Source organism: Scyliorhinus torazame, chromosome 6 (assembly GCF_047496885.1).
Source record: "Scyliorhinus torazame isolate Kashiwa2021f chromosome 6, sScyTor2.1, whole genome shotgun sequence".
Taxonomy (NCBI): Eukaryota; Metazoa; Chordata; class Chondrichthyes; order Carcharhiniformes; family Scyliorhinidae; genus Scyliorhinus; species Scyliorhinus torazame.
This window is the reverse complement of record NC_092712.1, coordinates 183,756,079-183,783,967: the sequence shown is the minus strand read 5'-3', so window position 1 is coordinate 183,783,967 and position 27,889 is coordinate 183,756,079. Positions and strand designations below refer to the sequence as shown.

Here is a 27,889-nt window from a genome sequence, read left to right as displayed (position 1 = left end):
AAGAAGAATGAGGAGCACTGAATGGGTGCTGATAGCCCCCCAAGAGACACCACGAGTGAGAACCCATGAAACCCATAGTGACGGGTATCCTGGAATGCAATCTCCACCACTCACTGGACACCGACATTTCCCTCCCCACTTCCCCTCCCCCACCACTTCTCCAACAGTAGTCCAAAAAGCATGTCGTCCAGCAAGCCAGTTGCGCTGGCAGCCCTCGCTCTGCACACTCACCCCCGGCCAGATCAGGAATCCCTAGCTCCAGACCTCTACCAGCAACATTAGGGAGGTTGTGTTTAGCTGTCCTCCACTCATCCAGACACTTGCCCTTTGGTTGCGAGAAGGTCCTCATTGGTGAAGCCCTGCTCTTTAGTGTTTGATTATTAGGAGCACTCTCTATGGTACTAATGTACTCAGAGTACAGGTACACTGTTCAGGCATTAAAAGTTGCAGGACATCCAGTCCACTAATCATCCTCTCCTGTTCCTTTGAGGAGGCACTTGAGAGTTCAGGAGCGTGAAGTGCTTTCACAACTAACAAGGCTAATCCCTCCTTTGAAATCGCCTTCAGCAGTGAAGTTAGAGACTGCTCACAGTCAAAGGGGGTGAAGTTGACTTTCATGAGAGAAGCCACAGCAGGGCTCTGTCTGGAGGTGTTTGGAGACAGCCTGCACCTGTGGTTTCCCCTGTTTTGGGATTCCACAATATATAAAAATGACTTGAAGGTCTCACAGAAGCAAAGCCCCTCACTGCCCTGACCCAGGGGTGCCCCCTGATCAACCCCAATCTCCCTGAAGGACCCCCAGCACCCCTACCCCGATGCTGATAAATGGAAAGGACTCACCTCCTTACTTCCCCTCGGTAGCCATTGCGCCAGATTCCCGATTTTGTAGTGGAATACTAAACAACGCCCATGTGGATTCTTGCTGGGGAGTCGCTAGTGAAATTAAAATGAATACAAATTAGTCTTAATGCACTCTCACCACTTTTGAAGAGATCTGGCAATTGCCATGGGAGTGGGCCTTTTGAATTCCAAAATGGTTTGCGACCGATGTGAAACTCGATTTGGGCCCCTCCCGCGATTCACCCTGTGCACCCGGATTGTAGCTGGGCACAACACAGTGGGAAAATCACATCCCATAACTACTCTGGTTTGACCTCAGCTAGAGTACTGGAGTTTGGGGCTTCAAGAAGGGTGTGAAGGCTTTGGAGAGGGTGCAGAAAAGATTTACTGGAATGGTTCAGTGATGTAGGACTTCAGTTACATGGATAGATTGGAGAAACTGGGATAGAGAACAGCATGTTGAGAGGAGATTTGATAGAATTATTTAAAATCATGAGATGTCTAGGCACAATTGATAGAGGGCAACTGTTCACATTGGTGGAAGAATTGAGAACCAAACATAACTGATTTAAGGTGTTTAGAAAAAGAACCAACGGTGACATTTATTAAAAAATTCCAATTAAGGGGAAATTTAACGTGGCCAATACACCTACCATGCACATCTTTGGGTTGTGGGGGTGAGACCCACGTAGGCACAGTGAGAATGTGCAAACTCCATATGGACAATGATGCAGGGCTGGGATCAAACGGGTCCTCAGCGCCGTGAGTCAGCAATGCTAACCACTGCACCACCGTGCCGCCCAACCAACGGTGACATGAGGAAAAACCTCTTTACTCAGTGAAGGGCTAGGATCAGGAATCTACTACCTGGGGGTGTGGTGAAGGAAGATCCAGTTGAGGTTTCCTAAAGAGAATTGAATAAGCACCTGAAAAGAATAAACTTGAAAGGCTACAGAAAATGGGTGGTGGAGTGGGTCTTGGTGAGTTGCTCTTGTGGAGGGTCAGCACACAGGCTGATTGAATGCTCTCCCCCACACCCCCATTACTGCCTATGGGTTTCAAGGCAGGAGGAGTTCATTAAGTCCAGTGGGCGGCTTGTCTGCCACCTGCCAGTCCATTCCTCCCCCACCACAATTACACCGGCGATGGGAGTGGCGTCATGTGACGTGCCCACTTAAGGATCTTATTATGCCACCACCAGGACAGGCTCACACCAAGTGGTCAGCCAGAAGGTTTTCTGGTTGGGAGACCAAGGATTGTGGGTTTCTTCTTTGAAGGGCCCATTGGGCACATCGGAAGCTCCCACCCAATCTTTTACTCCCGCCCCACTCGGGTTGCCTTCCTCCAAAGGCATCTCAAACTCCAAACTCCACGCAATCTCTCAGGTACCTAGCCACACCAACAAAACATTACTGCTTGATAGCCTGTACCAAGGTATTACCAACCTTAGGATTACTTCAAATATCTAGCTTCTGGCTAGCCAAAGTCACCAGGTCTGCACCTTTCAGTTTTATTTTTAACCGGGACCCTTCCTCTGCCCTTTTAAATTCAGTGAACAATACCTTGTTCAGATTCCAAATCTTTGCCCCTTTGACTTAATTCTTCCTGATACTCCTCTTTTCATTCCGTGGTTTTGAGAACAATCTTTTCTTTAGTTTCTAAGACTTGCTTTCAGCTCCTTACTTCAGTTTCTGCGAGAGCTGCTTTCTTCTCAGGTACCTGGTTCCAACTGAACCACAAGTGCCAATGCTTTTTAATGTGGGCCTCTGGTTGCTAAGCGACAGCATAGGGGGTGATTTTAAGCCCGTGTTAAATCAGCATCGAGAACAATGATGCGGGCGGAAAATTCGGCGAGAATCAGTAAAGGCAATTCTCACTGGCGAGATTGTGATTTCTGATTTTCTAGGTTTGTCTCAAGGGACATAATGAGAACAACACCACAGAAAGTTGGGAACCTCATTTTGAAACATTATTATATCATTAACGAGCCCTCCTGCTGGAACTTCATCAGTCCAACCGGCGCAATATTCATCAGTCCAACCGGCGCAATCTACAACAGCTGTATGAAAACAAGAATGAGTGCTTACCTCTGAACGGGACAACGGACTCGGATTGCCATTACCATCCAGGGTGCCAGTCGCAGAGGGGGCAGCGGGTGGATGCACCGGACCCAGATATGTGTAACTCGGGGCTGGGGGAGGGTTCAGTATTGGCACCTCGGGGTGGGGTCGCTTGCAGGCCTTAGCAGCCCTTCATGTCCGTGAGCCTCTGATTAAAGCTTCAACCGTTTTTTACAGAGAAACACAAAATTAAACTTACCTAAAGCTATACCTTGTTTCTAATACCCGCAAATGCAACTATAGATGACTTAAAATTGCCTCTGTTACCCACCAATAAAATAACTACACAAATAGATATTTTACTCTAATTTTTCCACACCTTATGTACAATTGGTTAACGCTTGCTCTTTCTGGTTGCAGGTTTAACCAAAACATCTAGATTAGCGTTGTAATAGCTAAACATGAAAATTACAAAAGCAACATAAATGGTACGTTGTACATCAGGTTCAATGCTCCCCACAATAGCAGCCTGTTTTTCCAAGATGTGCCTCTGTTTCCACTCAAAGCAGATCTAAATTTGTAAGTGCTGGATCATAAAATAATATAAAATTTGCAACAGAAAAAAACTTTAATGCAGCAAAACTAAAACTGTAGTGTGGATTTCTTTCGTATTTACAGTCTTTTGTTCTCCATACCTACTATAATATATTTCCTTCACTTAGCACTGAGTAGAATAAATGTACATGTAGATCTCCATTTTCTTTGAAACTACCTAAGCTGAGAGCAATAAGAATTGGCAGGGTGATTTGGAGAATTTTGAAACAATGCGCGACGTTTGTCTAAGAATATTCACTGTCACATCGTAAAGAGTGGAATTATGCCTTTAAAAATGAGCAAGTTGTAGCAGTTTGTATCAAATCTCTCTATTTCCCACAGCTGTTTTGAATTAGTTATAGTTGTTTAAGGAGTTCTGCAGATAGATCTCCATAGATTGTAACATTCCTCTCATATAGTGTAAGCAACCATTTATACTGGATTTCTGTGGGACTTTTTTCGAGGTCTGGTGTTGAGAAATGACATAAGGTTCAATGGATTAGGGAGTGCGTTCAGCCAGTGCTTTCAATTGAAAAGTAAAACAGGAAATAAATGGCATACGGATTAGTGCACCGGCTTTCACTCTCAGATTCCCCTGAGTTATGAAACCAGCTGAAAGTAGTGGGGTTGGAAGTTTCCTGCCTTTGCTGGTTGTTAGCCCTAGATGAAATTACTTTGGTCACTCTCTTAGTTCTTGCCCCTTACGTCATTCCGGCTTTTCCAGATCCCGCTGCAGCACTGTTCAGATTTCCCACACTTTGATCACCTCTGGGGGCAATTGGAAAGGAATTTCCACAGGAATCGTTTTCCATACTTGGCCTCCGCTTTTTTTCCCCCTGTAATACCTTGTTTTATGGCAAGAGATTGCTGGTGGATAAGGAACATTGTGGATCGTGATTATCAATTCCAACATTACTGTAAAGGACAGGTTCAGTTGAACAGCTGGCCTGGTCAACGTTCCTTCATTTATTACAGGGTCAGTTCCCTCTTGGAAGCAGGAAGACCACCATGAACCTACCGTACATGGATGTTGTGGCCCAAGCCAGAGAAGTTGGTCAAGGTTGTGGAGAGTTGAAAAGGCTGGCAGAGGTATCGCTCCTTTGGAACCTAACCCCAAAAAGAATAACCTCAATCTAACTGTCAAATGAAAAGAACCATATTCCACCCTTGATCACACAAATATTCACCAAAAAATTAAATTGTAAAAGTATCTTAAATATAGACAATCTACCCCAGAGAATTTGAAGTGATCTTACTACTTAAAACGTTGAATTATTCCACAATTCTGATTAAACAATAGAAATAACAGAACTAACTACAAAGAAAAAGCTATAAAAAGAGTTTGAATCATTAGTTTGAATTACACGACTTCAATTAAGAGAAAACTGTGTCTTTGAAATCCAAAAGGTTTATTTTAGTCCAGGTTTACTCTCTTTCAGTTGCTCATTTGATCTAAAGGTTTCTAATAGTCTGAATTACTTTCAATTGTTTAGGCTGAGACCCTGTTAAGCGAATCCAATACAACAAAGCGAACATCATAGACACATTCTACAGCTACCTCTATGTTGACTTCAACTTGATGGGGTGTTTTCTGGGATTAATAACACACATTTTGTTTTGTAATTTTGGATAGCTAGCACTGCTGTTTTCTTTGGGAAACATATTCTCCGCCGGCAGAATGCCCCACTTTGACGGCAGCCTGGGGGTTTCCCGACGGCGTGGGGCAGCTCCATAATGGAAAACCCCATTGACCAGCCGGCGAAACGGAGCATCCCACTGGCGTGCTGAAACAGAAATGTGGCACGGTGGGACGGAGAATCCAGCCCATTATTTAAAGAAAGAGAGATAGAACAAATGATTAAGTTGAAAGAGATTGTGGAGTCGACTTGATGCTCAGTTTGTCTAACCAATGGAGAGCAGCAATTAATGCTGCCTATAGAATGTTAAACCTCACAGTCAAATTAGCAAAAGGAAGCCAGAGGATGTTGTGACTGAACTGTTGAATGCTCTGTTCAGACTACACCCGTGATATAGTATATGATCCTGGTTACCAAGACATAAGGGATACATTCAACAGTTTGAGGTAGTGTAGCAAAAAAAGACAAAGCTGGTCCCTAGTGTTGGAGTGAGTTCTGATTTACTGAAAGAATGTGGGCTTTACAGCCTTGAAAGTAGGTGTCTGAATAATGATCTTATCGGGGCATGTAAAGTAGTAAATTGTATGTAAAAGGGAAATCCAGGAAACTAATTTATATTGCAAGAGCAGACAATGGTAAAAGAGAACTAGTATCAGGAAATTCTTGTTGATGAAGTGTGATCAATACATAGAACGTACTCCCTGATATTCGAGTGGAAGCCAAATCTCTTCATCATTGATGATGATGAATCATCACCAATGAGTTAATTGGATGCTGCAACAGGGAGATTAGGGTATTTCTGGTTGGTCCGACTTGCTGGCAGGGTGGCAGACCAGTGGAGCAATTACCTGCTCATGATAGAAACTTCTTGATTTTCATTCGATAGAATGGAAATCAGGTGGATTCTGAATCAGACTGGCAACCAACTCCACTAGATTAATGCCCAGTCAGTGAAGATGAAAATTCACTCCATTGTGCCAGATTTCTAATCACTGACAGGAACATTGTTTAAATACTGATCGCGGGTGTTATTCATTCTGTATGTCACAGAACTGCCGTGTTTAATGCCAGAGTAATCGATTGGCATTCTCTATTGTCTAAAAATATGTAGTAAATGAAAGGGTCCATATTTACAAATTGTGGTCAAAGCAAACCTTTGATAGAAGGATTTACTCCAAGATCGACTATATTCCAGAACTAAGCATGTTACACAAAAAGTATTCAAATGTGAGCCCTGTTCCATATGTGAAGGTTTTAATTCATAGTTGTATTAGTTGAGTGCATTAGTCTCCACAAGGTTGTATCTCAAGCTCATTGCCATCCACATGTGATTGCTGACAGGTTTTCCAGTTTTATGATCATTTGAGCAGAATTAAAACCTGATCGGACAGCCACGTTCCACAAAATCAGATATCATGAATTGCATTGATAGAGAAAAGTCTTGACATCCTGACGAAGGATAGAAGTGTAGAAATGGGAGGCAACAATGATTGACCCAAACTGGACAAGAAAGAAAGAGATAAATAAAGAAATTATTTAATCTATATTACAACTTCAAGCAAATATCTCTAAAACATGAAATTAAGCCATTTGAATTTAACTGAAATCAACAATGATTTCTTTCGTCTGTGTATAATTACTAAAATAAAGATATTAGTTGGCATTCTCTGGTGTGTTGCTTCCGCAGTCCGTGGTACAGCTTTCCTGTCTCATGCTGATGAGTGTTCAATATGAGGTGCATTACAGTGCATAGAACTAATATGAAACCAGTGGCCTGTCCATAAGAGACAAAGTTGGAGGGAAAATGCTTAATGAAATTTGCTTCCAACCTCCTAGCAACTGCCTAAGGTTGGTAAAGACCAAAGAAGAAATTATCTATCCTCTCAGTAGAACTCAGGGTAGTGCAAAGATAGAACTATTATGTATGGATTTTCCTAGTCTTGTCTCTACAGGGTTTGGGCAGATCTTACACATCTTACACCATTCCATGACCCAGATTATTAAGCATCCATGGTAGCATCCAACAGGATTTGTGTCAATGGTGACCTCCCCTGTTATTCTATGGGAAAAGCCATCATAAGAGACGGTAGCTATGAACAGGGAAGAGAGGACCCAAAATCATCAGCACATATACCGTTGATGACCTTGATTAAGGCAGGTGCTGGAGATGAAATGGAGAGAGACGGCACTGCTACAAAACTCTTTCCAGCCTCCTCGCTGCCAGGCTCGAAACGACCATTAGGCATTATATGCCACTTGTAGCAGGAACAGGGATGAAAATCAGGGTCATGTACCACACCCCCACCAACCCCCAATCTAACCTGTGCCCCCCCACCCAACCATCTGTATTTGCATGCACTGGGCAGACAGGGTGGCGGCAGCAATGGTCCTAGCAGGGGTGAGGTAGGGTTGAGTTTCGGAGACATTGGTAGGCCTCTGTGCCAATTTTGTTTCCATTTTCAGGCAGGGTAGTGAGAACAAAATCCAGCTCCTGGTGTCAACGTAAGTTCAGACACCAAACGACCACCATTGTGTTGCAATTGAGTGTTACATTTTTAATCAAATGACATAATTTCAAAGTATCATCTAATGCGACTTCTGGTAAATTCAGAACTCAACTTCAATCCTCTACCTTAACAAATGGGGACATAATATCATGCGGCAAATAACTGGACTGACATTAACTTCTCACAGTCCAAACCATGCAGAGGTCTACTGGTAGTCTGGGACAGGGCCGCTTCTTAAAAAAGAAACATCTGGGTTCTTTGGAATAAAAGTGCACTTACGTCAATGATGCAAATACAGTTTTAACAGTGGCACTCAAATCTACAAAGTAATGCTTTGTGTTCTACAGCTGCCAGCCTTTTTGACAAAATGTTCAGCAGGAAGCAGTCTTAAGTCGTAGTTGAACTGCAGCTATTGATATTCTGCCTTCTTTAAATGCCCTTAGAATCTTTTTTATTATGAGAAAGACTTACATGGGTCAAATATTTATGTGAAAACTTAGAAGTGATGCATGTTTCCTGCAGTAAGTAAATCAGTTGTTGCTGCCATGCCTCGAGAGGTGATGGACAGATGGAGCAGCTATTAGATTACAAGACCCGCATTATTAGTCTCCTGAGACTTTATTTTAAAAATGGAATTAAAAGAAACAATCTCTGCTTGTTTAAAACATAACTTTGCTCAAGTTTTTAAACAGTGATTGATGGCGCAGAAATGATAAAATAAACTTGGGCAATTTTGTGAATTCGTGCTCCTACGTTCTCATGTTCCTCAGGTGGTGTTTCACCCCTCGGGAATGCACAGTTGCCCTTACTACCAGCTTAAGTTCAGAGACCAAAGAGAACTTGGCTGCAGAGGGCAACACACTGTGGGATTTTCTGTCTGAGAGCGCATAATCATAAAATCACCCACCACATTTTTGTTTTGTCATACAAAGCTCAGAAAATAATGGCACTGACTGGGTCTTATCAATCATAGTGGTGCTTGTATGATTTTCTTTCATCTAAAAATGTAGCTCACTTTTGCAAAAACTATCGAGCAGGTGGTGCTTTGGCAGAGTGAGTTTGTAAAAACATTGCAATGAAAAGGGGCATGGGATTCACACATGTGGGATGAATTCTGTGTGGTTTGAAGGGATGGGTGAGGAGGCTTCGGGGATTTGAAAAACTGGGATGGGAGGAACTCGCCCAGAAATTGACGTTGTGACGCCGGTTCGGGATTTTCGCAATGGCGTGAAAACTACCGCCATGATGCAGCCGGACTGCAAGTTAAATTACTGAGCAGGCACTGAACATACATTTGCATGAAGATCTCTTCAACTTTATGAGGGCTTTTGAATTTAATGAGCAGCGCATTGGGATCACATCCTTCTGATTCGCGCCCACTTAAAGGTAATGGTACCTAAGCAAACCCCCTGTGCCGCTTCAGAAATGCAGTCATTGGTGGTGCTGAGCGAAAGCAGGTAGGGGAACAGGGAGCCGGACCGACCTCAGCCAACAGCAATACAGCATAGACGGAGCAGACGGGCTGCCGTATTCACGGAAAGGCTGGGGGAAGAGGGGACATGTTCAGAGGATCGGAGTGGCAAGGTATCAAAGGCAGGTTCCTCTTTCCAGCATCATATGTGGGGAGGTGGAACCAGTGGGCATGGATCTCACATATCTGAGGCGGGATTCTCCGACCCCCCCGCTGGGTCGGAGAATCCCCGGGGGACGGCGCGAATCCCGACCCGACGCCGGCTGCTGTATTCTCCGGCGTGTTTTTCGGGTGGGGGTGGGGTTCATGCCACGCCGGTCGGGGGCCGTTGGCAGCGGCCCCCCTGGCAATTCTCCGGGCCTCGATGGGCCAAGCGGCCATCGTTTTTGGCCATTCCCGCCAGTGCGGGTTACGCATGGTCCCACATGGCGGAACCTGGCAGGTAAGTCGGCTGGGGCGGTCCGCGGGGGGTGGGGGATCCGACCCCGGGGGGGCCCCCATGGTGGCATAGCCCGCAATCGCCGCCCACCGATTTGCAGGCAGACCTGTGCCATGGGGGCACTGCTTCCTTCTGCGCCGGCCCCTGTAGGGCTCCACCATGGCCGGCGCGGAGAGGAGAACCCCCCCGCGCATGCAGCAAACCACGGCAGCGGTTCTGCGCATGCGCGAACTCACGCAGTCCCTTCGGCGCCAGCTGGGGCGGCGCCAACCCCTTCAGCGTCCAACTAGCCCCCAAGGCAAGTAAGAATTCCTCACCTTGGGGGCCCGTTGGCGCCAGAGTCGTTGCCGCCGGTTTTCCTGCTGGCATGGGGACTTAGTCCCCAGAAAGGAGAATCCCACCCCTGATCTTCATAGACACCTGTGCTGTGCAGCAGAGCCACAGAAATATTTTTTAAAATTCTTTCATGGCATGTGGGCTTCACTGACTGGACCAGCATTTATTGCCCATCCCTAATTGCCCTTGTGCGGGCACATTTTTAAGAGTCAATCACATTGCTGTGAATCTAGAGTCACATGTAGGCCAGACCAGATATGGATGGCAGATTTTCCCTGAAAGGCATTAGTGAACCAGATGGGTTTTTAAACAATCGACAATGGCTTCATGGTCATCATTAGACTTTTAATTCTAGATTTTGTATTGCATTCAAATGTCACCGTCTGCCGTGGTGGGATTCGAACCCAGACCCTAAGAGTCTTCTTGCGTTTCTTCATTACTAGCCCAATGACAATATCACTACGCCACTACCTCCGCATAATGGTCAGGTGTCGCCTGGACAGGCAGTGCTCCACTAGTGGAGTGACAGCTGGCCATACTAAGAAGGGCTTATCAGTTGCATACAGTATATCAGATTTGCAACATCTGCCTACAAATGTCCAATTGCCAGTGCCAGTGAAGACGGTGGCTCTTTCAGGTAGCTGCCACAGAATCCCTATAGTGCAGAAGAGGTCATTCGGCTCATTGAGTCTGCACCGACCCTCCGAAAGAGCACCCCACCCAGGCCCATTCTCTGCCTTGTCTCCGTAACTCCACCTAGCTATATTGCAGAATGAGCTGAGACCAAGGATTCAATGGATACTCAATACCTGTGGCCCTGAAGACCACTGTGGCATTCAACTTTTATGCATCTGGATCTTCATAAGGATCCACGGGGGACATGTGTAAAACCTCACAGGCAACATTTCAAAGGAAATTCGGCATGTCCACCTTGATCTTTCCAATTTTCACAGATGCACAATAGAAACATTCTATCTGGCTGCATCACAGCCTGGTATAGCAACTGCTCGGCCCAAGACTGTAAGAAACCACAGAGAGCCTGAACATAGCCCAGTCCATCATGCGAATCCGCCTCCCATCCATTGACTCTGTCTACAACTCCCGCTGCCTTTGGAAAGCGGGCAGCATAATCAAAGACCCCGCCCACCTGGGCTATTCTCTCTTCCAACCTCTTCCATTAGGCAGATGATACAAAAGTCTGGGAACATGCACTAACAGATTAAAAACAACTTCTTCTCTACTGTTACCAGACTCCTGAATGATCCTCTTATGATCTCTCCATGCATCTTCTCTACTGTGTAGCACTACACTCTGTATGCTTCACCCGCTGTTTAGGTCTATGTATTTATATTGTGTATTTAATAATAATAATCTTTATTGTCACAAGTAGGCTAACATTACCACTGCAATGAACTTACTGTGTAAAGCCCCTAGTCGCCACATTCCGGCGCCTGATCGGGAACACAGAGGGAGAATTTAGAATGTCCAATTCACCTAACAGTATGTCTTTCGGGACTTGTGGGAGGAAACCGGAGCACCCGGAAGAAACCCACACAGACACGGGGAGAACATGCAGACTCCGCACAGACAGTGACCCAAGCCAGAATCGAACTTGGGACCCTAGCGCTGTGAAGCAATAGTGCTAACCACTATACTACCGTGTCGCCCGTTTTTTCATGAATGGAACAATCTGCTTAGACTGTACGCAGAACAATACTTTTCACTGTACCTCAGTACACATGACAGTAAATCTAAATCTAAATCACTGCACCATGGAGTTGACTGATACCTTGTTCAAGAGAGCTGGTGAATACAGCTTTGGAGCCATTGCTGGATTTCTACAGGTGCAAGGTGTCCATGGCTTCAAAGCTGATGGCTGCATACGTGTGGCCATCAAGGTCCTCTAGGTCCAGCCAGCAGCCTTCATCAACAGGAAGGGCTTGCATTCCATCAATATCCAACTGGTCTGCAACCACCAAAACTCCATCCTGCAGATTAGTGCATGGTTCCCAGGAAGTAGCCTTGACACCTGTATACTCAGGCAGTACCATGCCCCACAGTCTTTCCACAGCCCCACCTTGGACGTCTTCAGAGATGTGCTCTTGGTAACAATGGCTACCCATTGAAGACATGGCCACTCACAACTGTGGGTAATGCAGCAGGGGAGAGGTACAATATCTGTCATGGGACATTTCAAGCGACCATCGTGCTGGTCATTCGGCTGCTGAAATTGAAACTCTGATACCTCCATTGATCTGGTAAAGCTCTGTATTGTTCCTCAGACAGGCTCATGTGCAGTGTGCTAATCTGCTGTGCTCTCTACAATTTAGCAATGCAGAGAATGGAGGCCTTGCATCACGAAGACATGGCTGATTGCCAGTCTTCATCCAATGAGGAGAACATGGGTGGATGCTGAGCAGGCAGCTCAGGGTGAGGAAGCCCTTGATCTGTCGATGACGGACACTGAGCGATGCACAAGGGGACACAAAATAATCTAATATATACCCAGTTCCTGCCTCCGTTATGTCCTTTCCTAATGAACTCAGTAAAGATTCACCTCATTGTATAGTGCCTGTCGCCTTCCTGTCACAATCCAACACCAAGCGCTGAGGTCACCACATGCACACCTCAAAAAGCTGAGAGGGTAAGCCAATGTTGGCAAACCCTACACTGGCAGCCCATTGAAGGTGAGGGTAGCTTCTGCCAAGACACTAAGGGAAACATGAGAGATTTTCTACAATGAATGTGACCTTGTTTTATTTAAAGTCTCGCAACAACCAATAATATGAGGAGGAATTTCTTCAGCCAGAGGGTGGTCAATCAGTGGAACTCTTTGCAGCAGAAGGCTGTGGAGGTCAAATCACTGAGTGTCTTTAAGACAGAGATAGATAGGTTCTTGATTGATAAGGGGATCAGGGGTTATGGGGAGAATGGGTATGAGAAACATATCAGCCGTGATTGAATGGTGGAGCAGAATCAATGGGCTGAATGGCCTAATTCAGCTCCTATGTCTTATGGTCCTCAGGCTCACTTGAATTTCCCTGCTGACCAGCGAAGGATGGGGACCTGGTGGAGAGTCCAGATGTCTTGTACCTCTCTCACCTTGCTGCTGCTACTGTATTGAACTAATGGACAAGGCAAAGGTATGCAGCTCTGCTCACATCTGCGAATTTGACTGTATGTGAAGGTCACCGACCTCTCAGTGGAGGAAGCTTTAAGTTCACATTCCTGGGGGCAGCACGGTGGCGCAGTGGTTAGCATTGCAGCCTCACGGCGCCGGGGTCCCAGGTTCAATCCTGGCTCTGGGTCACTGTCCATGTGGAGTTTGCACATTCTCCCCATGTTTGCGTAGGTTTCGCCCCCACAACCCAAAGATGTGCAGGTTAGGTGGATTGACCACACTAAATTGCCCCTTATTAAAAAAAAAGTTCACATTCCTGAGACATGACAACAGGTTTAACTCCCGGCTTGGGTAACTGTCTGTGTGGAGTCTGCATGTTCTCCCCATGTCTGCGTGGGTTTCCTCCAGGTGCTCCGGTTTCCTCCCACAGTCCAAAGATGTGCAGGTTAGGTGGATTGATCACTCTAAGTTGCCCCGTAATGTCCAAACATTAGGTAGGGTTACTGGGTTACAGGGATAGGGTGGAGGTGTGGGCTTAGGTAGGGTGCTCTTTCAGGGGCAGGTGTAGACTCGATGGACCGAATGGCCTCCTTCTGCACTGTAAATTCTATGACAGCATTTATGGCCTGGGTGGACTCCTGCATCGTCCACTCATGACTGTTCTCTGTCCACAGTAAGTCTGAAAAATGCTCCCTCGTGTTTCCTTTAACTCCAGCATTTCCTGTGTTGCCGATTGGTTCATCATCAACCTGGGCTTAGCATAGCACAGCTTCCCACACTCCTCCGACTGTCTATGGCCTTACCTTTCACAGCCTCCCACACTCCTCCGACTGTCTATGGCCTTACCTTTCCCAGCCTCCCACACTCCTCCGACCCTCTATGGCCTTACCTTTCACAGCCTCTCACACTCCTCCGACCCTCTATAGCCTTACCTTTCACAGCCTCTCACACTCCTCCGACTCTCTGTGGCCTTACCTTTCACAGCCTCCCACACTCCTCCGACTGTCTGTGGCCTCACTTCGACCCTCTATGGCCTTACCTTTCACAGCCTCCCACACTCCTCCGACCCTCTATGGCCTTACCTTTCACAGCCTCTCACACTCCTCCGACTGTCTATGGCCTTACCTTTCACAGCGTCTCACACTCCTCCGACTGTCTATGGCCTTACCTTTCATAGCCTTTGTCTGGCTCTCGGACAAGTGTGAAGTGCTCTTACCAGTTTGTGACCCAGAATCTAAGCTCGAGCACATACAAACAAAGGTGAAAGTAATCTCTTGGTGGCACTTTAGTCTCTCTGTCTGCTATGGAACAGCGGCCTGGGGGCCCGATAGTTCAAGGGCCTTCTCCGGGTTCATCTCTCAGCAGTGCCTTCATACCTTTACGTCTATGCAAGTAGCTTGAGAAGAAATGCTCAAGGTTTCATGGTGAAAGCAGCAAATGTTGACAAAATCTCTGCAGCACCAACCTTGAAGTTCGCATGGGGCGGCACGGTAGCACAGTTGTTAGCACAGTTGCCTCACAGCTCCAGGGTCCCAGGTTCGATTCCCGGCTTAGGTCACTGTCTGTGCGGAGTCCGTACATTTTTCCTGTGTCTGCGCGGGTTTCCTCCGAGTGCTCCGGTTTCCTCCCACAGTCCAAAGATGTGCTTGTTAGGTGAATTGGCCATGCTAAATTGCCTAGTGTCCAAAAAGGTTTGGTGGGGCTATGGCGATAGGGTGGAGGTGTGAGTTTAAGTAGGGTGCACTTTCCAGGGGCTAGTGCAGACTAGATGGGCCGAATGGCCTCCTTCTGCAGTGTAAATTCTATGATTCTATTTTTTTTTCTAAATTTACAGTACCCAATTCATTTTTTTTTTCCAAATAAGGAGCAATTTAGCGTGGCCAATCCACCTTCCCTGCACATCTTTCAGGTTGTGAGTGCGAAACCTACGCAAACACGGGGAGAATGTGCAAACTCCACACGGACAGTGACCCAGAGCCGGGATCAAACCTCGGACCTCGGCGCCGTGAGGCCGCAGTGCTAACTCATTGCGCCACCGTGCTGCCCAAAATTCTATGATTCTGTGAGTACCAGGATTCCACCTCCACTCTTCGCCCTCTCCTGGGTGTTGGGGGCACCTTTTCTCAGAGTCCAGACACACCCTGCACTCTGATTCAGGCAGTGACAACAGTACATTTGGGTCTGGCAGCAATTGAAATACGGTGCCAGCATTCTCATCACCTGATGACTCGATGGTCGCCTTTTGCCGACCCCATATCTTGTGATAAGGAGCAGATCATATATCAATCCTCTCAGTTATTGGTGTAGAGCATGATGTTGTGGATTGAGGAATTGAATCAGACCTAAATGACGTGAATATTAATCATTTTTGCATGTACTGTCTATTGTGTTAAGGAAGTGTGCCTCACTTCATACTTCATTGGTTAAATCAGACTGTTGCTGCAGTGTTTTCCATTTGAATGTTTTGAATATTTATTTTGAAATTATTGAAGGAGTGTACAATACTTTACTCAAAGGGAACAGCTTTAAATATTGTAACTGTGAATACTCCTTTGGGCCCTTTGGAAGGTTGCGTTTGTTGAAACTGTGTGTAGAATCCATAGAATTCCTGCAGTGCAGAAGGAGGCCATTCGGACCATCGAGTCTGCACCGACCCTCTGAAAGAGCACCCTACCTAGGCCCACTCCCCCGCCCCTCCCCCATAACTCCACCTAACCTGCACATCTTTGGACACTGAGAGGCAATTTAGAACATAGAACATACAGGGCAGAAGGAGGCCATTCGGCCCATCGAGTCTGCACCGACCCACTTAAGCCCTCAATAGAACATACAGGGCAGAAGGAGGCCATTCGGCCCATCGAGTCTGCACCGACCCACTTAAGCCCTCACTTCCACCCTATCCCCGTAACCCAATAACCCCTCCTAACTTTTTTGGTTAATAAGGGCAATTTATCATGGCAAATCCACCTAACCTGCACGTCTTTGGACTGTGGGAGGAAACCAGAGCACCCGGAGGAAACCCATGCAGACACGGGGTGAATGTCCAGACTCCTCACAGTCACCCAAGGCCAGAATCGAACCCGGGTCCCTGGCGCTGTGAGGCAGCAGTGCTATCCACAGTGCCACTAGAGTACATTTACAATAGCTTTGATCTGACAGATACAGAAATCCCTCAGCATGCTTGTGAGTTTTCCAAAGCAAACTACTGAGAAATCCACACCAGTAGACTTCTGTTTACCCTAAATGAAGTACACATAGCATGAATACACTCACTTAATTGCAGGATGCAGGTTAACGAGAGCCAACGGTTGGGATTTTCCAAACGTGCAGGGATACACAATGGTTTTAACAATTGTAACCATAGAGTTGTTATGCCTGCTAACACTAGCTAAGTAATACAATGTGAAGCTCAATTCCCAGCAAACTAGTTCATTAAGTTAATTTTTTCTGCATCAGCTTTTCCAAACAAGTGGATCCTTACTTTGACCTGTTTGGTCTGTATTAAGCTGTGCCCAGATCCCAAGTATGGTGTGTTGGAGAACTCTGGATTTGCCCCACTGTAATTAACCCTTTTCGTCATGGCTAATGATAGACTTTAGCCAACTGAAAATGGTTTAAGTATCATTCACTGTCATGGTGTCTGCGATTGTTTCTATAGACTGGTGAGAAGGAATATCTTACTATCCACAGCCCAGCATTGCACATGAATGAATCTTGATCAGTGGAAATTGCTTGAAAGTAAGATCAAAATAGAAAAGCTCACAAAACCTCATTCTATAACACTGGCTACTTCGTAAATACTTCATTCAGGGTACCAGGTCAAGTTTGAGTTTGGGGTTTCATCTATTGAGCTGTCCTTCAAGGATATCACATGAATCTCAAATGAAGCTAATTACATTAATTAAGAGAAGGAAGGTTCCTTGAGCAAAGTGGTCTGAATTTTCCTTCCAGAACACAGCCCAGAGGTTTCATTCAAAATTTCAACCAAAGCCATATTCATTTGCTGATGGGAAGTTACATCCACATATTCCAATCTATTTGAACATGCCCGACCTGTAATCGAGCATTATTCAGCTTAAACGACTGGGGCTCAAAAAACACTGATCCATATTATATCTGAACCCCTGCATTTTAAAAATAGAGTTTCATTCCGCCTATTTAAACATCATGGAGGCAAACTAACCTTAGCTAATGTTTAAGAACCTGCAATTTGGGAAGCTTTTCAATTTTTAATGGGACATATACTTTATCATGGATGAACTTGGCTTAGAATAAGAATAAGAAGATACATTGCCATGAAAGCCTAGTCAAAGAAAGAGAAAATAAGCAGCGGGGCGCAGTGATATACATTCAATAGAAAAGCCGCAAAACTATTTTCCTCTTGCTGGACCCTGAAATCTAGCCTCAATGTTGAGTGGTTCCACTCCCCCTCCCACTCTCCTAATCACTGCTCCTCCCTCTTGCCCCCCCCCCCCCCCCCCCATTGAAGAATAACCAAATAATACTTACATTTGAGAGTCATAGGCTTTCTTGTCTCGTAGGCAGAGATTTGGTCGGACAAAAGGCTTGTTGGTCAACCATAATGGATCGAGGAGACTCGGATGTGCTGTAGTTAAGAATGTAACTCACCTGAGGCTTAGCTGTACTTTCAGATAGAGAATGAGCTTGTGCCTGATCATAGATATGTATATGCCTTTGTCTAGAAACATCCAAGCCATTGTGTTTAAGAATCACGACTGAGAGAAAGCAACAAAGCTGGCTAGTTTAATAATAAGATGAGGGTGGTGGAAGTCCTGAGACCTTCTTTAGAGTTGAAAGAAAGATTAAGAGGACCGTTTTGTACATGTAACAAGTTAATAAATAACTAAATAGGCTTTAAACAACTTGTGTGCATCTCGAGTTTATTGTTGAATTCTAATTTTAAATCTTGTGTGTTAATTCCAAGCATGGCTATATTTAAATATTATGGATCTAAGGAAGAGAACCAAAACTAACGTCATATCACCTCATTTAGATCTTTTAGTTCACTTGTTCAAATAACAGATTGAATTCAGCAATTGTAGGTCAACATAATGATCATATTTGCTTGAATCAGCCTTTAGATGTTTCTCATAAGAAAGATACTTGATCCTAATTCCACTGAAAGTGACCAAAGACCAAAGCATTTACTGAGGATTGGATGGTATATATAACTTTTTATGACTCTAAACACGGCACCTTCTCATATTAGTTCTGAGTAATATAATGCCACTGTGAAATTAAAAAAAGACTTAAGCACCACAAGGTTTGTATTAACAAATGTGAAGAACGTGTTTCCAATCATATATTGAATTTATCCACTCTGGATTGCTGGAGGAAATTAGATCAAAGTATTGAATTTGCAAAAAATGTATCCAATAAGTAGACAGATTTTATTGTTAAATAAACGTGAATATTTGCTTTTCATAGGGGTCGTTGGCGATTACATTTTCCAGAAAATGGCTGCTGTATCAGATATCATTCAGATGATTTACCATATGAGATACTGTAAACCACCATTATTGCTAATTTTATTGATATTGCTGCAAATCAAAGTCACACAAAAATATTTAAAGCTGGTCATCATTTTACTTTAAGCACAGGATGATAGCACCACGTCCTGCTGGCAGGCACAGGCTGAACTTCTATATCTTAGCCAAATAATTATCCAATCCCATCCTTAATCGAGCAGAGGTCACTGGTCAGCCAGGAATGTGACTCTTTCTCTCCCTAAAGCAAGGGCACTGAGGCCAGCAGGAGAATGCACTTATCAGTTTGAGTGAAATTAGGGCGCAGATTTTCCGATCCGCTCCAGAGCTGCTGAGTCCGATGTCCTCCAAATGCCAAACTACCGACATACCAGGATATGTCGAAAAGGCCAGACTTCCCAACGACAATGAAGAAAAACTCCCTCAGTGCGGGAACCTTCATAGAGAGCTGTGAAGAGAATCGGTGCAGAAGACACGCTCACGTTTTACAGCACTAGCTACCATAAAGTGAGCTTAAGTGTTCAGTATGAATGTTAGTGAATGTCGGGTCACTATCTTGATTTGATTTGATTTATTGTCACGTAACGAAGTACAGTGAAAAGTATTTTTCTGCGGCCAAGGGAACGTACTGCAGAAAATACAGAAGCATGGGATTCAGGGAGATTTAGCAGTTTGGATCAGAAATTGGCTAGCTGGAAGAAGACAAAGGGTGGTGGTTGATGGGAAGTGTTCAGACTGGAGTCCAGTTACTCGTGGTGTACCACAGGGATCTGTTTTGGGGCCACTGCTGTTTGTAATTTTTATAAATGACCTGGAGGAGGGCGCAGAAGGATGGGTGAGTAAATTTGCAGATGACACTAAAGTCGGTGGAGTTGTGGACAGTGCGGAAGGATGTTACAAGTTACAGAGGGACATAGATAAGCTGCAGCGCTGGGCTGAGAGGTGGCAAATGGAGTTTAATACAGAAAAGTGTGAGGTGATTCATTTTGGAAGGAATAACAGGAAGACAGAGTACTGGGCTAATGGTAAGATTCTTGGCAGTGTGGATGAGCAGAGAGATCTCGGTGTCCATGTACATAGATCCCTGAAAGTTGCCACTCAGGTTGAGAGGGTTGTTAAGAAGGCGTACGGTGTGTTAGCTTTTATTGGTAGAGGGATTGAGTTTCGGAGCCATGAGGTCATGTTGCAGCTGTACAAAACTCTGGTGCGGCCGCATTTGGAGTATTGCGTGCAATTCTGGTCACCGCATTATAGGAAGGATGTGGAAGCATTGGAAAGGGTGCAGAGGAGAGTTACCAGAATGTTGCCTGGTATGGAGGGAAGATCTTATGAGGGAAGGCTGAGGGACTTGAGGCTGTTTTCGTTAGAGAGAAGAAGGTTAAGAGGTGACTTAATTGAGGCATACAAGATGATTAGAGGATTGGATAGGGTGGACAGTGAGAGCCTTTTTCCTCGGATAGTGATGTCTAGCATGAGGGTACATAGCTTTAAATTGAGGGGAGATAGATATAAGACAGATGTCAGAGGTAGGTTCTTTACTCAGAGAGTAGTAAGGGTGTGGAATGCCCTGCCTGCAACAGAAGTGGACTCGCCAACACTAAGAGTATTCAAATGGTCATTGGATAGACATATGGACGATAAGGGAATAGTGTAGATGAGCTTTAGAGTGGTTTCACAGGTCGGCGCAACATCGAGGGCTGAAGGGCCTGTACTGCGCTGTAATGTTCTATGTTCTATGTACACAGTACGTACATAGTAGACAAAAAAAGAATAACCGACAGAGTACATTGACAAATGGTACTTCGACAAACAGTGATTGGTTACAATGCGGAACAAGGGGCCAAACAAAGCAAATACATGAGCAAGAGCAGCAAAGGGCAACATGAATAGTGTTCTTACAGGGAACAGATCAGTCCGAGGAAGAGTTGTTGAGGAGTCTAGTAGCTGTGGGAAAGAAACGGCAATTCAGTTCATCGGGATGGGCAGCATGGTAGCACAGTGGTTAGCACAGTTGCTTCACAGCTCCAGGGTCCCAGGTTCGATTCTGGCTTGGGTCACTGTCTGTGCGGAGTCTGCACATTCTCCCCATGTCTGCATGGGTTTCCTCCAAGTGCTCTGGTTTCCTCCCATAGTCCAAAGACATGCAGCTTAGGTGGATTGGCCATGCTAAATTGCCCTTAGTGTCCAAAAAAATGTTAGGGGGGAATACTGGGTTACAGGGTTACGAGGATCAGATGGAGGTGTGGACTTAAGTGGGGTGCTCTTTCCAAGGGCCGGTGCAGACTCGATGGGCCGAATTGCCTCCTTCTGCATTGTAAATTCTATGATATGATTCTATGAAGAAGCTGTTCCTATGTCTAGATATGCGGGTCTTCAGACTTCTGTATCTTCTGCCTGATGGAAGGGTCTGGAAGAAGGCAAAGACTGGGTGGGATGCGTCTCTGATAATGCTGTTTGCCTTCCTGAGGCTGCGAAAGGTGTAGACGGAATCAATGTGAGGGTGGCACTCCACACTCAGTGTGGAGTTTGCACATTCTCCCCGTGTCTGCGTGGTTCCACCCCCACAACCCAAAGATGTGCAGGCTAGGTGGATTAGCTGTGCTAAATTGCCCCTTAATTGGAAAAAAATAATTGGGTACTCTACATTTATTTTTAAAAATGAATGCTAGTGAATGAATAAGTGGGTAGGATGGGTTAGGTAAGTGGGTTGGTTGACAGATGGGTAGGTTGGTGTGTGTAGGAGTGTCAGGGGGTAGTTGGGTCGAGTCAGGAATGGTTGTCAGGGAGGGGCCAGTGTTCTGGTTGGTGGGGTTTAGTTCGGTCAGGTTGAGGGGATAGTCGGTTTGGGGCGATCAGGGCAGGTCGGGGGGGGGGGGGGGTGTTGTTAGTGTGAGTGATTGGAGGGGGGGGAGGGTCAGTTGTATAGCTACCCAGGAGTTGGGCTGGGAATTTTCAGCCCAACATTTCCTGAGTAACTATTCAAATAGTTTGAATTTTCCTACTTTAACTCACAGTTGGAGACTTTCTCGGAGGTACCAGGGGCTAGGGAAATTGCTCATCGGAAGTCCACATTTCCCAGGCAATCCAGTGCATCAGGACAGACAGCACAGTGGCACAGTGGTTAGCAGTGCTGTCTCACAGTGCCAGGGGCCTAAGTTCGATTTCCGCCTTGAGTGTCTGTGTGGAGTTTGCACATTACCCCCTTGTCTGCGTGAGTTTCCTTCGGGTGCTCTGGTTTCCTGCACAGTCCAAACGTGTGCAGGTTAGGTGGATTGGTCGTGATCAATGCGCGGGATTAAGGGGATTGGGCGGGGAGTGAGCCTAGCTAGAGTGCTTTTTCGAAGGGTCGATGCAGATGCAATGGGCCGAATGGCCTCCTTCTGCACTGTAGGGATTCTATGTACCTTCGCGGGTCCCAATGCGTATGTAGGGTCAGACGAGCTCCGTAACTTACATTAACTACCGGTGCAGCGATAACTCAATTTTAAAATTCTCATTCTTGTTTTCAAAACTCCATGGATTTGCACCTTCCTCGAGCACCACAGCCGTCTGAGATCTCTGTGCTGAACGATGTCTAGCCCCTTGCACATCCTCAATTTGTATTACTCCACCATCAGCTCCTGGGGTGGCAGGGGCACAGAATATACTCAGGGTGAGGGTCATTAATGTCCTTATCCTCATCCTCAGCAATCTACCTGTCATAGACGCATCTGACCATGACAGTATCAGTAGGAGTGCCCACTGCACAATCCTTGAGGAGACAATGTCCCGTCTTCACATGGAGGATACCCTCTATCTTGTTGTGTGGCACTACCATCATGCTAAATGGGATAGATTTCAAACAGATCAAGCAACTCAAAACTGGGCATCCATGAGGCGCTGTGGGCCATCAGCAGCAGCAGAATTGTACTCAGCAACAATTTGTAACCTCATGGCTCGGCATAACCCCTACTCTACCATTACCACCAAGCTAAGGGATCAACATTGGTGCAACAAAGAGTGCAGGAGATCATGCCAGAAGCAGAACAAGGTATACATAAGAATGAGGTGTTAACCTGGTGAATCTGCAACACAGGACTATTTGCATACCAAACAGTGGAAGCAGCACTCGATTGATACAGCTAAGCAATTCCACAACCAATGGATCAAACTTAAGCCCTGAAGTCCTGCATCATCCAGTCGTGAATAATAGTGGACAATCAAGCAGCTGACTGGAGGAAGAGTCTTTGCAAATATCCCCATCCTCAATGGTGGGGTAGTCCAGCACATCCGTGTAAAAGACAAGACTGAGGCATTTGCAACCACTTTCAACCAGAAGTGCCAATGGATGATCGATCTCAGCCTCCTCCTAAGGTCCTCAGTATCACAGATGCCAGTCTTCAGCTGATGCAACTCACACCATGTGATATCAAGAAATAGCTGAAGGCACTGGAGACTGGAAAGACTATGGGCCCTGTCAACAATCCGGTAATAATACTGAAGATTTGTGCACCAGAAAGTGCTGTGGCCCTAACCAAGCTGTTCCATTTCAGCTGCATCATTGACATCTACCCAGCAATATACAAGGTTGATCAGGTGTGTCCTGTCCACAAAGAGCAGGAAAAATCCAACCCGGCCAATTACCGCTCTACCAGTCTACTCTCAATCATCAGTAAAGTGATGGAAGGTGTTGTCGACAGTGTAATCAAGCGACACTTACTCGGCAATAACCTGCTCACTGACGCTCATTTTAGGTTCCACTAGGACCACTCAGCTCCTGAGGTCATTACAGCCTTGATTAAAACATGGACAAAGGAGCTGAACTCAAAAGATGAGATAAGAGTGACAGCCGCTGACATCAGAGTAGTGTTTGACTGAGTGTGGCATCAAGGAGCCCTAACAAAACTGGGGTCAATAGAAACCAGGGGGTACTCTTCACTGGTTGGAGTCACAGCTACATCAAAAGAAGATGCTTCTGGTTGTTGGAAGTCACTCATCTTAGTCGCAATGACGTTCTATCATAAGGTCAGAAGTGGAGATGTTTGCTGATAATTGCACAATGTTCAGCACCAGTTGCGACTCCTGAGAGACTGATACAGTCCATGTCTATATACGACAAGACCTGGACAACATTCAGGCTTGGTCTGCTAAGTGATAAGTAACATTCATGCCACACAAGTGGCAGTTAATGACCATCTACATCAAGAGAGGATCTAACCTCCTCCCCTTGACATTCAGTTGCATTATCATCACTGAATGCCCCCACTATTGACATCCTGGGTGTTACCATTGGCCAGAAACTGAACTGGACTAGCCATATAAATACTGTGGCTACAAGAGCAGGTCAAAAACTGGCAATTCTGCAATGAGAAACACACCTCCTGATTTCCCAAAGCCTGCCCCCCATCTACAAGACACAAGACAGGGGGGTGATGGAATACTCTCCATTTGCCTGGATGAGTGCAGCTGGAATAACAGCCCAGAAGCTCAACACAATCCAGGACAATGCAGCCCGCGTGATTGGCACCCCATCCACCACCTTAAACATTCACTCCCTCCATCATCAATGCACAGTAACATCAATGTGTACCATCTACAAGATACATTGCAGCAACTCCCCAATTTGGCAACACGTTCCAAACCCAGAGCCTCTACCACCAAAAGGACAAGGCACAAGAGGCATAGCAACTCCACTAGCTGCAATTCCCCTCCAAGCTACACACCATCATGACTTGAAACTATATTGCTGATCCTTCACTTGAGCTGGGTCAATACCCTGGAACTCCCTTCCTAACGGCACAGTATGTGTACATGTCCACATGGACTGTAGCAGTTCAAGAAGGTAGCCACGACTTTCACAAGGACAGTTAGGGATAGGCAATAAATGTGGCGACACCCATACCCCATGAACGAATATAAAAAGGAAACTCAAGAGGTTGCTACCAATTGTCTCCAAGGGTAAACCTTTTGCACCTTCTTCTCAGTAGAACAATCTAAGCCTTTTTTTAACCTTGAACAATCAAACCACGCAGGCATAATGTCAGGCCGACTGCAGAACAGTTCCATGAGATCTTTCATCACCCCTTAATTTAAATCTACAGTCCAAAAATATAATAATCCCATAAACTTCATAATTATAACACACAGTTTAGTAGAATCATAGAATTTACAGTGCAGAAGGAGGCCATTCAGCCCATCGAGTCTGCACCAGCTCTTGGAAAGAGCACCCCACTTAAGCCCACACCTCCACCCTATCCCCGTAAACCAGTAACCTAAAGTGGCTGGTTTAGCACAGTGGGTTAAACAGCTGGTTTGTAATACAGAACAAGACCAGCAGCATGGGTTCAATTCCCGTACCGGCCTTCCCAAACAGGCGCCAGAATGTGGCGACTAGGGGCTTTTCACAGTAACTTCATTGAAGCCTACTTGTGACAATAAGCAATTATTATTTTTTGGCGTGGCCAATCCACATTTAAATTTTTAACATTTATTCACAGCATGTTTTACAAAATCCCTTAATGGGGAACTTCGATGTTCACACGTTCCAGTAAACAGTGGCTAAGTGTGAGCTTGGTTTACTCATGCTGCTTTGCCAGAAGATTGGCTTTCAAGCCCACTATGGACTTGAGCACATAAATTAGGCTGACACAAAGGCACATTACTTTGGGAGTGCTGCATTATCAGAGTTCTCGGCTTTCCAATGAAATGTTAAACAGAGAGCCAATCTGCCTGCCCCTGTTGATATTTAAAAAATCCCATGTCACTTTGTTTTGAAAAAGAGCAGGGCATTCTCGCCAAGTAATTTGTTAGTTGCAAAGTGCTTTGGGTTGCCCAGAGGATGTGACAAGGGACAATATAAATACAAGTCCTTTCTTTAACACGGAGTTAATCAAGCAATTTCTACTGTAATGGGCCATAATAACAACTTCTCAGGATTGACTCTCTGCATGCTGCCCATCTTATCAGATTTTTCCAAGCAATGTGTCTGATCTCATTTTTGGCAATAAATTATGTGATAAAATGAGTGGAAAACTAAAAGACCTGAGTTTGAACAGCAGAAAAAGTGATTATAATGCCAGTGCAAGGCAAATACGAGACTATATGCAAGAATGCCTCTCTTTAATGTTCATTTCCAAATCATCAAATTTGTAATGAAAATCACTTTATACTCTTTACAATTATAACTGCAAGTTATTTCCAATTAATAGTGCCAGTGTTTGGGTACTTGTAATTAAGAAGAGCAGCCTGCACTGAACCACAAAGTACGTCCACTCGTATTTTAACAAGAGATATTTTGGCCGGGATTCTCCGCTGGGATGATTCTCCGTTATGCCAGCGCCCGGGGGGTTTCCCGACGGCGTAGGGCTGCCCCACAACGGGAAACCCCATTGACCGGCTGGCATAATGGAGAATCCCGCAGGCCAGTTGGGGCAGAAATGTGGCGCGGCAGAGCAGAGAATCCCGGCCTTTATCTTTGCTATTTTTATGTTGTTTTTAGCAGCTACACATAAAAATCTATCTGGAGTGCCATTCGCAGCAGACACAATACTCTTAATTGAATACGCCTCTTATTCATACTTAATCACCACCCCACCATCTGGCCTGGGCGTGCGAAATCCTACCAACTGTCCTGGCTTGAAACAATTCACACCTCTTTATCCTGTGATTATCCCTCTCTCCAGTCGCTCCGTCTGGACCTGTAATGACTTAATTACCTACAAAGACTTGCATTCAAAGTATCATTTTGCATCATTGACTTTGTCTATATATGTGTTTGTGGAACATACCTCTTCATTCATCGGATGAAGGAGCTGTGCTCCGAAAGCTAGTGATTCGAAACAAACTGATGGACTTTAACCTGGTGTTGTAAGACTTATTACTATTAATACTTGACCTGACCTTGAGAAACTCAGTTGTATCACAAACACAGTTTTGTGAGTCTCTCCAACAATCGCTGGGTGACCAGACAAAAGTAAAAGATGAATAGCACCCCTTTTGGCGATGTGGATTGTGGGCCTTGGAATTGACTTGGAGTGGCATAAGAAAGAAAAGTAAATAAGGAGGAGCTCCATGTGGGTGAACTGCCCCAAAGAGCATCTTTAATTTGTAAAAGCATATGGGATTCCAAGAGAATGAGTAGGAGATGCTGTGTCAAGTAAGTTGGTTCGACGTTGACTGTAACTGGATGCAGTGAAACTAGAAACAGGCTTCTGACACAGGAGATGGTCCAACACTGTTTTATTGAACTTCCTGATTGCTGAATATAGTCTGCTGTGAGTTGACACTCTATTAATCTAACTGATAACCTCCTACTGGCTTGACCAGACTAACTCTCTACCTCATGGTGATAGTGCTCACTGGCTTGTGCACTCTTACTATCTCAGTAGCTGTGTGCTGTAGAGCGAGGGAGAGTCTTAATGCCCTGTGTGCTTTATAGTGATGGTGTCCTGTCTGGTGATTGGTTGTTATGTGTCATGTGTGTTCATTGGTTATCCTGTGTGTCAATCACTGCCTGTCTGCATCTCATTATATACATTATATCCTGTTATGACAGGAGATGTCAGTATCGATGGTTTGGTTGAGTTGGCGGGCAAGAAGCAGATGGAATTGAATCCAGAAAAGTGTGAATTAATGCATTTGGGGAGAGCAAACAAAGCGAGGGAATTGTCAATACATGGGAGGGAATTGGGAGGAGTAGAGGAAGTGAAAGATCTTGGAGTGCATATCTCCTGGTCCTTGAAGGTGGATAAGGTGGTAAAGAAAGCATATGGAATGATTTCCTTTATTGGACATAGAATACCCTGTAGGGATGTAATGCTGGAACTGCATAAAGTGTTGGTTAGGCCACAGCTGGAGTTTTGTGCACAGTTCTGCTCACCATGTTATAGGAAGGACATAATTGCTCTAAAGAAAGTACAGAGGAGATTTACAAGAATGATGCCCGGGCTTGAAAATTGCAGTTATGAGGAGAGATTGAATAGGCTAAGGTTGTTTTTCTTGGAACTGGGGAGGCTAAGGGTTGATCTGATTGAGTTGCACAAGATTAAAAGAGGCTTAAATAGAGTAGACAGGAATGCCCTATTTCCCCCAGCATAGAGGCCAATTACCAGGGGATACATATTTAAGGTGAAAGGTGGAAAGATTAGAGGAGACACGAGGAAAAGCGTCTTCACCCCGAAAGCAGTGGGAGTTTAGAGTTTGCAGCCTGCTTTGGTGGCGGAGGCAAAAACCCTCAACTCATTTAAAAGGCAACTGGATCAACAACTATAAATACTGTAACCTGCAAGGCTACAGACCGGGTACTGGATGGTGGGATTAGAATGGGCAGCTCGGTCGGCACAGACACATGGGCTGAATTACCTCTTTCTGTGCTGCAACCTCCCTTTGGTTCTCTGCCC

General features: G+C 45.3%; 1 protein-coding gene across 6 annotated transcripts in view; it reads left to right on the top strand.

Moving 5' to 3' along the window:
- crppa (CDP-L-ribitol pyrophosphorylase A) overlaps positions 1-27,889 on the top strand; it is a 599,604-nt gene that overhangs the window by 556,251 nt on the left and 15,464 nt on the right. Inside the window, exon 11 of one of the 6 annotated variants that reach the window (XM_072509159.1) lies at positions 12,910-13,027. The exons of the other annotated variants lie outside the window; for them this stretch is intronic. Coding sequence (XP_072365260.1) covers positions 12,910-13,008 — 99 coding nt within the window. The 3' untranslated portion in view covers positions 13,009-13,027. The remainder of the gene's footprint in view (positions 1-12,909; positions 13,028-27,889) is intronic. 6 annotated transcript variants of the gene reach the window in all.